General features: G+C 43.9%; 1 protein-coding gene across 1 annotated transcript in view; it reads left to right on the top strand.

Moving 5' to 3' along the window:
- mettl15 (methyltransferase like 15) overlaps positions 1-18,262 on the top strand; it is a 48,877-nt gene that overhangs the window by 3,657 nt on the left and 26,958 nt on the right. The window contains exon 2 of the mRNA XM_033038623.1: positions 9,555-9,691. Coding sequence (XP_032894514.1) covers positions 9,555-9,691 — 137 coding nt within the window. The remainder of the gene's footprint in view (positions 1-9,554; positions 9,692-18,262) is intronic.

The raw sequence follows: 18,262 nt of genomic DNA, 5'->3' as shown, positions 1-18,262 counted from the left end.
AGGGTCACTTTTTCTTATAACAAACTTACAGCAGTCTTAACATTTTTTTTTTTACCTTCCGGTAAAAAGTTTGACTGGATGAGTCAGAGGAGTGAGTCATCGCCAACACTGGTTTGAGAAGTGCTGGACGAGCTAATTGGAGACTGTTTAATTAAACCAGAGCTCTCAATTTAGTTAGTCCGATTGACATGCTGCGGATGTTTTTTTTAACAACTACAGTCATTACATACACTTTCTCCACCCCATCATCCATTTTGTTCCCTGTGAAGTTACCGATCACAAGGATCGTCTCGAGAAGAGTACATATGGGGTTTTTTTTTTCTCTCACCAATTGCATCGTATGCATCAAACGAGGGTTAATTCTATATACTGTAGGTATATTGGATTTAAAACGTTCCATAATTAGCAAGCAAAAACAGCAATCAATTGAAATTGAGACAAATTTACTGATTAAATTATTTTAAAACTGAAATTGGCAGATGTACCATGTTTTAAGTATGTAATAAAAGGCTTTATAAAGAAGAAAGTGTTCTTTTAAAATAATTTTACAGACAATGGTTTTGTGGGCATGATCTTTTACAAAATATAGTCCATTGTAGCTCCAGGTCAGAGGATTTCAGTGATGTTTCGGGTCGAGACCCTGCTTCAGTCTGAAGAAGGATCTCGACCCGAAACTTCACCTATTCCTTCGCTCCATAGATGCTGCCTCACCTGCTGAGTTTCTCCAGCATTTGTGTCTACTTTTGATTTTTCCAGCATCTGCAGTTCTTTCTTAAACAGACCATCATCGACCACGCAGGAAAGAGAGAGGGATAAAATACTTGAAGGTGATTTGCTTAAAATGAAAGTTGAAAATGAATAAGAGGTTCCTGATCAGCTGGTCACATTGGCTGAAGAAATCCATAGCTTTGAATTGCCATTGGCACATAAAGCAGTGGGTTTCATGGCTTTCTTGTGCTCATGTTCCAGTGGACTGAAATACAAATGTATTAAGATCTACTATTTCCAAAATGCTGCACACTGAATATCATTCATAAATTATCCAAATTCTTCAGGAAGCTGGAAACCCACCATATGTGACATTGTCCCATCCCCCACCCGCCCATCATTCTAAATGATGTAAAGAGGAACAGCACCTCGTATTTCGCTTGGTCAGCTTACACCCCAACTATCTCCAAATATATATGTACTACCACCTTTCTCTGAAATATGGAATAAATACATTTTGGATCATTAGACTTGGACATCTTTGAATATTGACTTCTCTAACTTCAAATAACCCTAGCTTTCCCCCTCTCTCCATCCCTCCCCTTCCAAGTTTCCGACCAATCTGAATGTCTCCGAATATATTTTATCTGTTTGCTTTGTTGTTACCTTCTCCTAGCTAACAATGATATATTCTACATTTTCCTTGATCTCTATCCCCTTTGTCCTGTTTTCACACCTTATACTTCCTTATCTATCTCTCTCTCTTTCCCCTGACTCGGTCTGAAGAAAGGTCTCGACCCGAAACGTCACACATTCCTTCTCTCCAGAGATGCATCCTGTCTCCCTGAGTTACTCCAGCTTTTTGCATCTACCGTCATTCTAAATGTCTTGTGCAGGAAGGAACTACAGGTGCTGGTTTAAACTGAAGATGTGATCAGTCAATGAATGTATCTGCATGGATATAAATATGATTACTTGGCATATGTCCAGACCTACTGGGTAGAACTTGTCCACCAGAGGGCTTCACAGTTACAGAGCGCTGATAATGTAAATTGTGATACTTCTCGTTTAAATTTCTGCTTCTTCAAGAAATCTAACAACAGCAGGGAACAGTTCACCCGTGAATACAAGATCAAAATGGTTTGGTCATGAACTTCATTCCAAGGGTACCTCGGAACAATTCATAGAAACATCGAAAATAGGTGCAGGAGTAGGCCATTCAGCCCTTCGAGCCAGCACTGCCACTCAATATGATCATGGCTGATCATCTGAAATCAGTACCCCGTTCCTGCATTCTCCCCATATCTCTTGATTCCGTTAGCCCTGAGAGACAAATCGAGCTCTCCCTTGAAAACATCCAATGAATTGGCCTCCACTGCCTTCTGTGGCAGAGAATTTCACAGATTCACAACTATTCTGGGTTAAAAAGATTTTCCTCATCTCAGTCCAAAGTGGCCTACCCCTTATACTTAAACTGTGGCCCCTGGTTCTGGACCCCCCCCTCCAACACGAGGAACATTTTTCCTGTATCTAGGCTGTCCAATCTCTTAAGAATTGTATTTATTTCTATAAGATCCCCACTCATCTTTCTAAATTCCAGTGAATTCAAGTCCAGTTGACCCTTTCTTTCATCATATGTCAGTCCTGCCATCCCGGGAATTAACCTGGCGAACCTACGCTGAACTCCCTCAATAGCAAGAATGTCCTTCCTCAAATTAGGAGACCAAAATTCACTATCTTAGTGATCCACTTGCCAACTGAAAAACATAAGTAGAGTTTTAAAAATGTGGCTGGTCATTATCAGTGTCCTTTGATCAGTGAACTTCCGTCAGTGACATGAGCATCATGTAAGGGAGATAGCTTGACTCACCCTACTCCAGTATGATTCAGCAGCATAATGGCAACATCTCCCTCTTTAACATGTACACCACAAAACCTCTCCAAAGGCAGTTCTAATTAACTCTTGATGAAGCATAGCATAATGAGTCATTAAAACACAATTTCATACAAATTAAACATATCGATTAACCATTGTGTTGAAATTGGCTCAGTTCAATCAGAAGAACTAATTGTGCAGTATATCATCACTCTAAGTCATACAACATGGAAACAGACCCTTCAGCCCAACTCGATCATACCGACCAAGATGCCTACCTAAGCTAGCCCCATTTGCTGAAATTTGGCACATCCCCCTCTAAACCTTTCCTTTCCATGCACCTGTCCAAATGCCTTTTAAATATTGTTATTGCACCTGCCTCAACTACCTCCTCTGGCAGCTCGTCCCATACACCCATCACCCTCTGTCTGAGTAAAGAAGTTGCATCTCGGGTTCCTATTAAATCTTTTCCCTCTCAAAAACCTGAGTCCTGGTTCACGATTCTGGGTAAAAGACTCTGTGCATATTTTACCCAATCTATTCCCCTCATGATTTTTTACACTATAAGATCACCCCTTAAGGGCCTGTCCCACATGCCGATTTTTTTTGGCGACTGCCGGCGTCATATCAGTGTTGCCAAAAGATTTTGAACATTTCAAAATCCAGCGGCAACAAAAAAAATGTTGCGACACTTGAAAAAGCACCGCGCCTCAATACGTCGTTATTCCGTGTCACGGCCGCATCGCACCGCGTCACGCCACATCACGCTGCAAATGTTGCGGTGACCTGATACGTCAGTCGATGATGCCAGCAGTCGCTGAAAAAATCACCAAGTGGGACAGGCCCTTTCGTCTCCTGCGCTCCATGGAATAAAGTTCTAGCCTGCCTAACCTCTCCTGATAAGTGTCAATGCGATGCCCTCTTTACAAATGGGCAGGGGCACTGAATCCTTTGTCCCTACAATCAACACTTAGATTGTGATATCCCAGACTGCTGCTTCTAGTGCTTTGCAAAGTGCTGGCAAAGCGTTGTTGCTGGTAGGCTACTCACTTCAGTAAGGTGCAAAAATGAAATTCATGGAAGAACTTAGTGGGTCAAGCAACAGCTGTGGAGGTAATGGGATAATCGTCGTTTTGGATCATGAGATCAGATCTCAACAGAGGTGTCGTGGCCTGTTGAAGTTCCACAAACTTGGGATTGTTTTCTCTGGATTGTTGGTGATTCAGGGGAGACCTGGTAGAAGTATGTGTCAGGAAGGCACCTTTAAGGAGTGGTCTTCGTCTTCTTCTCGTGTCTATCTTGTTAAAATGTTGGCCTCGCTGTCATCGTCCGTCCTGAAAAGTCCGCAAGCTTCCAGCGACAATCAGTGGGAGCCATCTCTTGTCGCAGTAGATGACGGTGGTAGCAGAATTAGCTCAGGATACTTCCAGTTTCCAGCCCCATGACATGGACGCTTCTGCTATGGGGCCTTAGGGAGTGATTAAAATGTGGAACTGGCTGTCTCAAGGAGTACTTGATATTTATTTCATAAATGTATTCAAGGGGTGACTGGATAAGCAAATGGAGGGAAAAGAAATTGGAGAAAAAAAAGAAATTGAAAAGAAAAAAAAACCGCATTGAAAGAATTGTATGAAGCTAAGAGTTTTTGTGGAGCCGAGACACTGCTAACAGTTGTGGGGTAGAGTTGTCTGTTTCTGTGTTATTAATAATTTATAATTCAAATGTTCAGATGTCTAAGATGGGCACAAAGCTGGAGTAACCCAGTGGGTCAGACAGCATCTCTGGAGAAAAGGAATAGGTGGCGTTTCAGTTCGAGACCCTACTTCAAGCAGAGTTGCAGTCTGAAAACGCGTCTCGACCCCAAATATCACCTCTTCCTTTTCTCCAGAGACGCTGCCTGACCCACTGAGTTACTCCAGCTTTTTGTGTCTATCTTCAGTTTAAACCAGCATCTGCAGTTCCTTTCCACCATTGTTCATATTTCTACCCGAGCAAAAAATAGCTGTTGTACTTGCCCAGTTAGTTGTAAAATTGTGCAAAAATAATTTTATGGGAAAGATAATTTAATTTTCTGGAAAATGCTCTACAGACAATAGGTGCAGGAGTAGGCCATTGCGACCCTTCGAGCCAGCACTGCCATTCACTGTGATCATGGCTGATCATCCACACTCACTACCGCATTCCTGCCTTCTCCACTCAATACTTTTCCAAACAATGTCCAAATTACTCACTGAAGAGTCCTCCATCCTTCATATCCCATCTGGTCAGTTCATTTTAATTTTGAAGAGCGATAAAGCTTTGTTAAGCAAATGTTTAAAATATGATGTAAAATGGAAGGCAAAGGAATGGAGTCACAGATCAGCCAGGATTACACTTAATGGATAAACGAACGTGAGGGGCTGAATGGACTGATCTGACTTTCCGTTATCCAAGCAAGTGGCTTCAATATTTGAATGCAGTGTTAATTATTGAATGAACGTGCCGCAGCTGCGATTGCTGGAGATTGCTGCAGTATTTGTGTTTTCACAATGCAAATTTATCCTGCTAAATGGATTAGCAGCAAGATTTGTAATTATTGCCACTTGATTGCAGAATTACATGAATTATAATGATGTAAATATACATCTGACAATGATCCTTTGTTGACAGAAAAATAATGTTGTTGGTCTTCAAGGAAAAATATTCTCATTAGCCTTTCTAATGAGCAGATCTTGTCAGCATGAAATCACGTAGATCAGGCAGTATATGCTCTCAAATAATTAGGATGAAATACCTACAAGGTTTCAATTTGGTATGTTGCTATCCTAGTTATTACGCAACAGTGTCCAGTAAACTTGTTAATGAATGTGGCCAGTTTCTAGGCTCAAGCAATATACCACGCTAAATATTTGCGTCTCCTGTCTATTTTGCACAGGTGCTTTCTTCCAAATAATGTCGGTTTGTTACCAATAATTCACCAGGTTCGCTCTCCCATTTCCGTTGGAATCCTCACTGATCATTAAACAAAACATTAATTTCCTTAGTCTAGTGTAAATTGTTATTCGGCCCAAGTATTCTTCCTCCTCAAGATAAGTGGGAGAAAAATGAAAAGGAATAGAAGGAACTGTTTTGATTTATTGAATGTAATCAACAGTAGGTACGCATCCCGTTATCTAGTCCAAACCAATTTGATTAGGTATCACAGTAACAGCAACGACTGGTCGGACATTTACCTTATCTTAATATTGCATATTAGTAGACATTAGGGGCAGCATAGTGGCGCAGTGGTAGAGTGGCTGCCTTACAGAGACCCGGTTTGATGCTGACTACGGGTGCTGTCTGTATGGAGTTTGTATGTTCTCACTGTGACCGGGTGGGTTTTCTCCGGGTGCTCCGATTCCCTCTCGCACTCCAAAGACAAACATGCAGGGTTGTAGGTTAATTGGCTTCTGTAAAATTGTCCCAAATATGTAGAATAGTGTTAATGTTACGGGGTGATCGCTGGCTGGCGTGGACTCGGTGGGTCGAGGGGCCCGTTTCCACACTGCATCTCTAAAGTCTAAAGTTGGCTGCACAACCAAGAGACAGCAGCATAACTGGATGCTGGTTGACCATTAGGATATTGCTTGTCTGGTTTACAAGTGCCACCAGAGTAAATGGATGAAGTAGTGCTCTATATGTTAGTTTCCCTACGACTGCTTTGGGCAGGTCCCTATTATGGCATCAATAACGCTGTCAGGTTGTACGAGGCAAGATGTCAAAAACAGCAGTAGGAGAAGCCGATCTCCCATGAACAGGCAGATAGGAGCCAGCCCTGTCAACACATCACCTATCTGCAGCTCTGCTCCCTCAGTAATTTGCTGAAGTGCCACTGGCCACGTGTTTGCCACTGCAGCCAATCTTACAGTTAACACAGACTTAAATAAATCTACATTCAAGGAGTCAATCAGCTCTTTGTGCCCATCACATGTGAAAATTGACCAAATGTAATAGTGTGTGTGTGGGATGTGTGTGGTGTGGTGTGTGTGTGTGTGTGTGTGGGTGGGGTGTGTGTGGGTGGGGTGTGTGTGGGTGGGGTGTGTGTGGGTGGGGTGTGTGGGTGGGGTGTGTGTGGGTGGGGTGTGTGTGGGTGGGGTGTGTGTGGGTGAGGTGTGCGTGGGGTGTGATGTGCGTGTGGTGTGTGTGGTTGGTTTGTAGTGTGCGTGTGGTGAGGATGTGCGTGTGGTGTCTGGTGTGTGTGGTGGGTGGTGTGTGGGTGGTGGGTGTGGTTGGTGTGTGGTGTGCGGTGTGTGTGTGGTGAGGATGTGTGTGTGGTGTCTGGTGTGTGTGGTGGGTGTGGTGTGTGTGGTGGGTGTCGTGTGTGTGCGTGTGTGGTGTGTGTGCAGAACTTAATGTAAGTTGAAGGAAATGTTGAGAGAGCTGAAGTTTTAACTACCTGTTTCTTTCTCTGAACATCTGGGGCCAGGCTGTCAATAAGTGTGAGAAAGAGCCGCAGATACTGGTTTAAATCAAAGATAGACACAAAATGCTGGAGTAACTCAGCAGGACAGGCAGCACCTTTGGAGAGAAGGAATGGGTGACGTTTTGGGTCAAGACCCTTCTTCAGATCTGCGTTAATAAGTCAATAAGAGTACCAAGTCTACACATAATTAACAATAATGATTCTGTCAAGTCTGGATTCATAAATTGAAACATTTCCTCATTAAAATATTTAAACAGGATGGCGTTTTCTTCTCGGTTCTGGACAAGATTACCTGCTGAGAGATGAAAGGTCACCCGATCTGTTACACGATAATAGGTTTTCCTTTTTTCTTCATTTTCCATCCCGCCAACCTCCATATTTAATGATTTTCCTTCAAAACTTCTGTCATGCAACAAGATGCCACCATACCTTTCCCTCCTCCATTTTAAGCATCCCGAAGGATTCCCTCAATGTACTTGATCACTCTGCCATTTCCATCGGTACCCCTTCTCCCATTCATACACCTCTCATGCAACTTTGGGTATTGCCACACCTGCCCTTTCACTCAAAACCCTCCTTCCACATGAAGGAGCAATTATAGTGCTAAAGTGGAACCCTCGGCCCAACTTGCCCACACTGGCCAACATGCCCCATCTACACTAGTCCCACCTGTCCACACCGGCCAACATGCCCCAGCTACACTAGTCCCACCTGCCCACACCGGCCAACATGCCCCAGCTACACTAGTCCCACCTGTCCACACCGGCCAACATGCCCCGTCTACACTAGTCCCACCCTGCCCACACCGGCCAACATGCCCCAGCTACACTAGTCCCACCTGCCCACACCGGCCAACATGCCCCAGCTAGACTAGTCCCACCTTGCCCACACCGGCCAACATGCCCCAGCTACACTAATCCCACCTGGTCCAAATTCTCTAGCTTTTTTATTAAATTTGCTGTGCTGCATTTAGTGCGGAGAATATGGACTTTTTTATGCAGGAGAAGTTAAACATAGATAGGTGACTTGTTCAGCACTGCATCTCCAATCACAATGCAAGGATGGCAGAGCTTCCAGTTGCCTGTCACATTACGACCTCGTCCCCACCATATTCTGTCTTGCCTCATTCTCTTTGGCCTCTTGGTGTTCCAATGAAGTCAAATGTAAGCTCAAGAAACAGCATCTCATCTTTCATCTAGGCAGAGCTTGTAGCCCTTGGGGCTTCACACTGAATTCAACAAAGTCAGTTTACACATGTTTTTGTTTGTGTCTGGACCGATCAGTTCTGGTGTAAGAGCAGGGCATACGGGGTGGTGGTAGAGTTGACATTTTCCATCCATGATCTTCCATGGTCGAGGGTGACTTACTCGGTCATTAGCTCTGTCTCTTCCTACATAGATCCTGCTGGACCTCTGGACTGTTTCCAGTGTTATTTGTAGGAAGGAACTGCAGATGCTGGTTTAAAACGAAGATAGACACAAAATGCTGGAGTAACTCAGCGGGACAGGCAGCATTTCTGTAGAGATTGAATGGGTGACGTTTCGGGTCGAGACCCTGCTTCAGACTGGAGCATTAATTGCTTTTCCACCAGTTTTTTTTTTTTAGTTTTACTTTTAGACTCCTGACAATTTGTGAGTTTTCTCCGTATTTCACTCCCCAGTATTTTGTGCTGCCGTTTCTAATTGATAGCATCCGCAGTTTTTGTTGTTGTGCATTTTGGCATTTCACCCCGTCATGTGTAGCTAATGAATGCCTGTGGTCTATTGAAATAGCAGTAAGACAATTGTAAGATCAATACAGGCTAAATAAGAGAGAGGTAGCTTCAGCCTAATGTATGCGTGCTCAGAACCAGGTGGTCCAGATAGTTAACTGAGATTTCTAGCCTGTGTCTGGAGAGGATAGGGCATTGGTGCTCACTGTTGGGTCACGTACATGGTCGACACGTGACGCCTGTATGGTCGTGAGTAGTCGCCCAAAGAATCGTACCTGTTTCTGGTCGCCGCTGGATTTTCAACATGTTGAACATTTTCGGCGACCTGCTGCGACTATGACGGGTGCCGGCAAGTCGCCGAAAAATTGCGTAAGTGGGACAGGCCCTTGGACTTAAGACTTCACAGATACAGCAAAGAAACAGGCCCTTCGGCCTACCGAATCCACGCCAGCCAGGGATCATCCCGTACATTAGCATTATCCTGCACACTAGGGACAATTTATAATTTGCGGAAGCCAATTAAACTACAAACCTGCACGTCTTTGGAGCGTGGGAGGAAACCGAAGGAACCAGGAGAAAACGCACACAGGTCACGGGGAGAACATAGAAACTCCGTACAGACAGCGTCCATAGGCAGAATCAAACCTGGCTCTCTGGCACTGCATGGCAGCAACTCTACCGCTGCGCCACCGTGCTGCCCATGTCAGCATTTCATGGCTGTAAAAGAACATCCCATCAATTATGAAAACACTTGTTAACCATCAGAACGTTTTCTTACTCTAATTTATTTGACATTTTTGTCTTTTTTCCCCCCACAGGTATTTCTAGATATGACTTTTGGAGCAGGAGGCCATACAAAGGCAATCCTTTCCCAAGCTCCTGACATCTCCGTCTTTGCCCTTGATAGAGATCCAGTGGCATATGGAATTGCTCAACAAGTTTCAGAAACGTATCAGTAAGTACCTTATGGACTAGCCTAAGACAATTACATTTGGGGACCATCAGCCATGATCACAATGAATGGCGGTGCTGGCTCGAAGAGCCGAATGGCCTCCTCCTGCACCTATTTTCTATGTCTATGTCTATTTGCAAGCACAAAACCTTCACGAATAATCAACAAATCTTTGACAATTTTAAATTACCAGTCGCATTTAATTCTGGTGTTGCTACTTAATTCATTAACAAAGCAACTTCAACACAGTGGTGGAATGTACTAGTCGTAAAAGCAAGCAATCAATAGATATGTCCAAAGCTGCAGTAATTAACTTGCAATGTAGAACTCCAATCTAATCAAACTAAGGAAGTGTGACTAATTTGAGGAAGAACATTCTTGCTATTGAGGGAGTGCAGCGTAGGTTTACAAGGTTAATTCCCGGGATGGCGGGAGTGTCATATGCTGAGAGAATGGAGCAGCTGGGCTTGTACGCTCTGGAGTTTAGAAGGATGAGAGGGGATCTCATTGAAACATATAAGATTGTTAAGGGCTTGGACACGCTAGAGGCAGGAAACGTATTCCCGATGTTGGGGGAGTCCAGAACCAGGGGCCACAGTTTAAGAATAAGGAGTAAGCCATTTAGAACGGAGACGAGGAAACACTTTTCCTCACAGAGAGTGGTGAGCCTGTGGAATTCTCTGCCTCAGAGGGCGTGGAGGCAGGTTCTCTGGATGCTTTCAAGAGAGAGCTAGATAGGGCTCTCAAAGATAGCGGAGTCAGGGGATATGGGGAGAAGGCAGGAACGGGGTACTGATTGGGGATGATCAGCTATGATCACATTGAATGGCGGTGCTGGCTCGAAGGGCCGAATGACCTACTCCTGCACCTATTGTCTATTGACTAGATGTGCAAAAGAGCAATTTTTAAATGCAGTTTTATAAAATGCTGACATTAATATCACTCCATGTATGTTTCTAAACCACCGCGATATGCAGAATCTGTGGACTATCAAGAGGAAGCTTTATCGTATAATAAAAGCCACGCGTACGTGTGCTGACTTCTGGTGGTTCGGTATGAAGCAACATTTTAAGCTGCAGACAAAACGCACTCATAAAGAGTTATATATAGCTCTTGCGGCTAACAGAATCAATGGGGAGAAAACGGGAACGGGGTACTGATTTAGGATGATCAGCCATGATCATATTGAATGGCGATGCACCTATTGTCTATGTTTCTACGTTAAATGTTATTTTACTTGTTAAGTTCTTCTACGAAAAGATAACGAACGCGATTGCGTTTATTTAAAAGCATTGATTTCCTTTCTACAAGATGCAGCCCAGTTAGATTGCAAGAAATCATCAGCCCTGATACAGATGAACATTTTCAATGCTGACCTCATGGCCACTGCTTGTTCACGTCCATTGACCATTGTTTTGATGCAATATTTCCCTTTCGGAGAAATTTCAATGGACTGACGATGGAAATTGTTATTATCGCCTACTTCAACTCTAAGCTAGAATTGACTTGATCAATTTATTGACCATTTTGACGTACTTGTCTCTTAGGATAAACTTCCAGAAGTGCACCAGTCTGCTTGTGTGTGCATCAAGCAAGTGACTTTAGTATTCGCCACACTCCTTGCGTCATATTTTTGTTTCTAAATAATTTCCTAACAGGTCACTGGAAGGTTTGAAATTGATTATTGCATTTGCTCTGATGTTCATCCAGTTCAGACAGTCAGTATTTACATGGATGCTGGGCAATCTCTTCTTGAAACCTGGGTGAGAAAGATTTCTGTTGTTTGGGATTAGGAAAATATATAAAGCTTTTTGAGGGATGACTAACGAGGGAATGTATTGGTTGGAAATAAGATGGCAGTGAATGGAGAGTTTGATGAAACATTACATTTCAAGCACTTATATAAAGCATTATTGTGAATGACATATTCAGACAGAAGGTAGACACAAAATGCTTGAGTAACTCAGCGGGACAGGCAGCATCTCTGGAGAGAAGGAGTGGGTGACGTTTTGTGTCGAGACCCTTCTTCCTTTATTCTTCTGAGGAAGGGTCTCGACCCGAAACGTCACCCATTCCTTTTCTCCAGAGATGCTGCCTTTCCCGCTCAGTTACTCTAGCTCTTTGTGTCTTAACTTCAGTTTAAACCAGCATCTGCAGTTCCTTCCTACACATATTGCTGGCTGTTGATGCTCACATATTCATGATTGAATCTGCTAGAATCCTTGATAGACATTCTATTGACATTTTTATTGAGTTGTTTGAAAGTTGAAGTCTGCCTCACACAGATGCACAAGTAACCGTCAGATTTCAATGCTTCTTTTATTATCGTGTGTACTAAGGATTTTTTTTAGTTTTTTTTAAATACGGTTCAATAAGATTATTGCCAGACACAAGTACAATACCCAGTTAGCACATAATGCAAGGAAAAAAAAAACTGAATCAAGAGTTGCCAGTTTTTGGCACCATTGTGGACTCGATGGGCCGAATGGCCTAATTCTACCCCTATAACTTGTGAACTTGTAAATGTGAAGATGAGAATTGCAATGAAGCCCCGCATCTTCCTACTCATAAATTAATCCGTTTTCTTCATGCTGTTATATAGTATTTCTGCGTTATAAATAAACTACTTATTCACATTTGTCAAAGGAAATATCTGGCATCATTATTAATTACTTGAAACTCATTTCACAATTAGTTACAGAAAGTTTCATGTGGTTTGCATAACTACTGACAACTGGCCTATTAGAAGAAATATCCATCAGTAGAGTGCATGAAGAAATGACTTTAGAATTAATTGGATTGCAAAATAAATACATTTCAAACCCTACCTTAATCTAAACTAAAAACAAACCAATCCATTGTCCTTACTATCATGTACAATTATTTGTACATTTAAAAAAAAAATTTGTGCCTTGACTGCTCTGTTCTTCAATGGATGGAATGGCTCCGAAGTAGTTTCTAAATTCCATCCTCAGTTTAATGAATGGAAACCCAACATTTCTATTGGAATTGACGCATCCAGTACCTTGGTTTTCCTCCCTCAATTCTTGGGTCCCATCAATACTTGAATTGACATTTTCATTTGGATAACTAAAAATTCCAATTTCTGTTGCGGGAGTGAACGGAGAGATTTGTAACCAGGTGAGCAAGGCAGAAAAGGAACGTCGATGTGTGACTGTTACAATTGGATAGATTAAAACTGCTTAAGCTACACATTAATGCACAGAGTCTTTTTCCCAGAGTAGGTGAATCGACGACCAGAGGACATAGCTTTAAGGTGAAGGAGAAAAGATTTAATACGAATCTGAGGAGCAACTTTTTCACACAAAGTGTGGTGAATGTATGAAACAAGCTGCCCGAGGAGGTCGTTGAGGCTGGGACGATCCCAACATTTAAGGAACATTTAGACAGGTACATGGATAGGACAGGTTTGGAGGGATATGAACCAAACGCAGGCAGGTGGGACTAGTGTAGCTGGGACATGTTGGCTGGAAGTGGGCAAGTTGGGCCGAAGGGCCTGATTCTACGCTGTATCACTCTCTTGACTCAATAACATATGTTTTGATATATACTGAGATTAAATTTCAGAAAAAGCACATGATGCCAAAGATCTGAATTGTCAGCCATTTAGTTCTAGCCTTTCCATCACTTCACACATCATTTACAAATTGCTTCCTATTCAAGCGTCAAACTTGGTGAAAGGGCATGCTTTTCCCAATTGTGAAGGATGTCAGTAATGTGCCATGAATGAGTTTTCCCCTCTGCTAATGCCAACAGTAAACATAGTTTAGTTTAGAGATAAGCATGGAAACTTATCGACCAGCGATCGCCCGTTCACACTGGTTTTATTCATTGTTCTTTATCTCTCCACATCATCGTCTATATCTGTCGTTTCCCTTAGCCCTAACCAGACTGAAACATAGAAAATATGTGCAGGAGTAGGCCATTCGGCCCTTCGAGCCTGCACCGGCATTCACTATGATCATGGCTGATCATCCAACTCAGTATCCCATACCTGCCTTCTCTCCATACCCCCTGATCCCTTTAGCCACAAGGGCCACATCTAACTCCCTCTTAAATATAGCCAATGAACTGGCCTCAACTACCCTCTGTGGCAGAGAGTTCCAGAGATTCACCACTCTCTGTGTGAAAAATGTTTTTCTCATCTTGGTCTTAAAGGATTTCCCCCTTATCCTTAAGCTGTGACCCCTTGTCATGGACTTCCCCAACATCGGGAACAATCTTCCTGCATCTAGCCTGTCCAACCCCTTAAGAATTTTGTAAGTTTCTATAAGATCCTCCCTCAATCTCCTAAATTCTAGCGAGTATAAGCCGAGTCTATCCAGTCTTTCTTCATATGAAAGTCCTGACATCCCAGGAATCAGTCTGGTGAACCTTCTCTGCACTCCCTCTATGGCAATAATGTCCTTCCTCAGATTTGGAGACCAAAACTGTACGCAATACTCCAGATGTGGTCTCACCAAGACCCTGTACAACTGCAGTAGAACCTCCCTGCTCCTATACTCAAATCCTTTTGCTATGAATGCTAACATACCATTCGCTTTCTTCACTGCCTGCTGCACCTGCATGTCTACTTTCAATGACTGGTGTACCATGACACCCAGGTCTCGTTGCATCTCCCCTTTTCCTAATCGGCCACCATTTAGATAATAGTCTGCTTTCCTGTTTTTGCCACCAAAGTGGATAACCTCACATTTATCCACATTATACTGCATTTGCCAAACATTTGCCCACTCACCCAGCCTATCCAAGTCACCTTGCAGTCTCCTAGCATCCTTCTCACAGCTAACACTGCCCCCCAGCTTAGTGTCATCCGCAAACTTGGAGATGTTGCCTTCAATTCCCTCATCCAGATCATTAATATATATTGTAAATAGCTGGGGTCCCAGCACTGAGTCTTGCGGTACCCCATTAGTCACTGCCTGCCATTGTGAAAAGGACCCGTTTACTCCTACTCTTTGCTTCCTGTTTGCCAGCCAGTTCTCTATCCACATCAATACTGAACTCCCAATACCATGTGCTTTAAGTTTGTATACTGATCTCTTATGTGGGACCTTGTCGAAAGCCTTCTGAAGTCCAGATACAACACATCCACTGGTTCTCCCTTATCCACTCTACTAGTTACATCCTCGAAAAATTCTATAAGATTCGTCAGACATGATTTACCTTTCGTAAATCCATGCTGACTTTGTCCAATGATTTCACCACTTTCCAAATATGCTGCTATCCCATCTTTAATAACTGACTCTAGCAGTTTCCCCACTACCGACTTGTGCAGTCCACCTCATGGTACGGTGGTTTTATTTATTAAAATAGTTGTGTGAGAATAATATTAAGAATCTAAACAAACAAATTGACCCTAACCTAAACAATTAAATCAAAACTCCTCCAGTGCCTATGTAAAGGTAGACAAAAATGCTGGAGAAACTTAGCGGGTGAGGCAGCATCTATGGAGCGAAGGAAATAGGTGAACCCGCCCCTCCCCCACCTCCACATCAGTCTGAAGAAGGGTCTCGACGTCAGTCTGAAGAAGGGTCTCGACCCGAAACGTCACCTATTTCCTTCGCTCCATAGATGCTGCCTCACCCGCTGAGTTTCTCCAACATTTCTGTCTACCTTCGATTTCTCCAGCATCTGCAGTTCTTGCTTAAACAGTGCTTATACATTTCAGTCATAAGTAGGTAGCCTCTGGTTCAAAATATGTTACTCATTTCTCTGAGGTGTTAATAAAGACTGCTTAACTATTCGGATAGTTAAAGAAACAAACTAGAATCTGATGTACTGTTGAATCTGATGAATCTGTTGATTTAGTCAAGAACGATGCACTGTTTGGCAGTATTTCCACAGGAGATTCCTGGCTGAATCACAGAGAATCCTCCAAGCATCACTGACATTCCTGCAATTTCCCCTGTGATTAGGATGAAATTAAATAATTGTCATGGTAAAGCAAGAAGATTAATTGTAAATTGGAGCAGTTGCAAAATGGGATTCTCAAAATGGAAACCTTTTCAATTAACTTTAGAGGAAAAATTGTGTTTTCAACTATGGACACTAATCGAGTTGTATTTTGTTTGCGCATTTACAATTTGGCCAGATATGGGGTGCTCTGTGTACATAGAGCTGAAAATTCTGCTTCTGGAGATGTAGATTATTCACCAATGACATCAGGTTCTCGACCCGAAACGTCACCCGTTCTGTCCAGAGATGCTGCCTGTCCTGCTGAGTTACTCCGGCATTATGTGTCTATCTCAGGTTTATGATTATTGTGGCAGTGTGGTAGGGCGTGCCTGCTGAAGATTGCTGCTGGGGTATGTTCGCTGAAGAATGCAGCGAGTGTGGAATAGCGATGTTAGCAAAACCATTTGCTGATTTTGAAAAAAGAACACAGAGTGCTGGAGTAACTCAGCGGGTCAGGCAGCATCGGTGGAGAGAAGGAATGGGTGACGTTTCGGGTCGAGACCCTTCTTCAGACTGATGTGGAGATGGGGGAGGGGCGGGAACCCGCCCCTCCCCCACCTCCACATCAGTCTGAAGAAGGGTCTCGACGTCAGTCTGAAGAAGGGTCGTCAGGTAGGCAGCGTGGCATTTACACTAGCAACCCAGCCACTTCTCTGCCGGAGATGAGAACAAAAGTGGACACAAGTGCTGGAGTAACTCAGCGGGTCAGGCAGCATCTGTGGAGAACATGGATAGGTGACGTTTCACAGAGTGCTGGAGTAACTCAGCGGGTCAGGCAGCATCTGTGGAGAACATGGATAGGTGACGTTTCACAGAGTGCTGGAGTAACTCAGCGGGTCAGGCAGCATCTGTGGAGAACGTGGATAGGTGACGTTTCACAGAGTGCTGGAGTAACTCAGCGGGTCAGGCAGCATCCGTGGAGAACATGGATAGGTGACGTTTCACAGAGTGCTGGAGTAACTCAGCGGGTCAGGCAGCATCTGTGGAGAACATGGATAGGTGACGTTTCACAGAGTGCTGGAGTAACTCAGCGGGTCAGGCAGCATCTGTGGAGAACGTGGATAGGTGACGTTTCACAGAGTGCTGGAGTAACTCAGCGGGTCAGGCAGCATCTGTGGAGAACATGGATAGGTGACGTTTCACAGAGTGCTGGAGTAACTCAGCGGGTCAGGCAGCATCTGTGGAGAACATGGATAGGTGACGTTTCACAGAGGGCTGGAGTAACTCAGCGGGTCAGGCAGCATCTCCGGACAACATGGATAGGTGACGTTTTGGGTCGCAATCCTTCTTCACAAGTTCACAAGTTAATGGAGTAGAATTCGGCCATTCGGCCCATCGAGTCTACTCCGCCATTCAATCATGGCTGATCTCTGCCTCCTAATCCCATTCTCCTGCCTTCTCCCCATAACCTTGACCCCATTCTAATCAAGAATTTGTCTATCTCTGCCTTAAAAATATCCACCGACCTGGCCTCCACAGCCCTCTGTGGCGATGCGTTCCACAGATTAACTACCCTCTGACTAAAGAAGTTCCCCCTCACCTCTTATTCTGAGGCTGTGACCTCTGGTCCTAGACTTTCCCACCAGACGGAGTCCTCCAGAGATACAATAGGCAATAGGTGCAGGAGTAGGCCATTCAGCCCTTCGAGCCAACACCGCCATTCACTGTGATCATGGCTGATCATCCACAATCAGTCCCCCGTTCCTGCCTTCTCTCCATGTCCCCTGGCTCCGCTATATTTAAGAGCTCTATCTAAATCGCTCTTGAAAGCATCCAGAGAACCGGCCTCTACTGCCTTCTGAGGCAGAGAGTTCCACAGATTCACAAGCCCATCCACTCCATTCTATCAACATATGACGGTTCCGCCATCCCGGGAATTAACCTTGTGAACCCACGCTGCACTCCCTCAACTGCCTGACCCGCTGAGTTACTCCAGCACCTTGTGTCCTTTCGGTGTAAAGCAGAATCTGCAATTGCTTGATTCTCCACTCACTACAGCCGGTTAGCTTAGTGTTTTTTGGTGTTTGGATTACTGGACGTTTACACAGGTTTACACGTTTAACGTGTGTGTTGGAGGGCGCTCGTTAGCTTCACCATAGAGCATGAACTTCACTCAGAGTCTGAGATTGCCGATGGCATTTTGTCTGTGTGAAATCTGTTTTTGGAGGTGCAGTGAAATGTACAAATTGTACATATGGCTTGTTAATACAAATTGTTTATTAAACAATAAATGGTTTAACTGATACTGATTCCGTTAGCCTGGTGGCGCTTTGGGTTCTTGCGAGGAATCTAAAGCATGGTAGCAAGGGAGGAGATTGCTGGCACTCTCCTGTTGTCAAGAGATTCTTGAGTCTGAGGACGGGTCCCGACTCAAAACATCACCTATCCATGTTCTCCACAGATGCTGCCTGACCCGCTGAGTTACTCCAGCACTCTGTGAAACGTCACCTATCCATGTTCCCCATAGATGCTGCCTGACCCGCTGAGTTACTCCAGCATTTTGTGCCTATCACAGGCCCACAGAATCCACGTTGACCTTCGATCACCCGTTCACACGAGTTTTACGCTGTCCCACTTCCGCATGCACAGTAGGGG

The sequence above is a fragment of the Amblyraja radiata genome, chromosome 20 (assembly GCF_010909765.2).
Source record: "Amblyraja radiata isolate CabotCenter1 chromosome 20, sAmbRad1.1.pri, whole genome shotgun sequence".
Classification (NCBI taxonomy): Eukaryota; Metazoa; Chordata; class Chondrichthyes; order Rajiformes; family Rajidae; genus Amblyraja; species Amblyraja radiata.
Note: the sequence above shows the minus strand (reverse complement) of the source record. Positions and strands in the feature narration are given on the sequence as shown.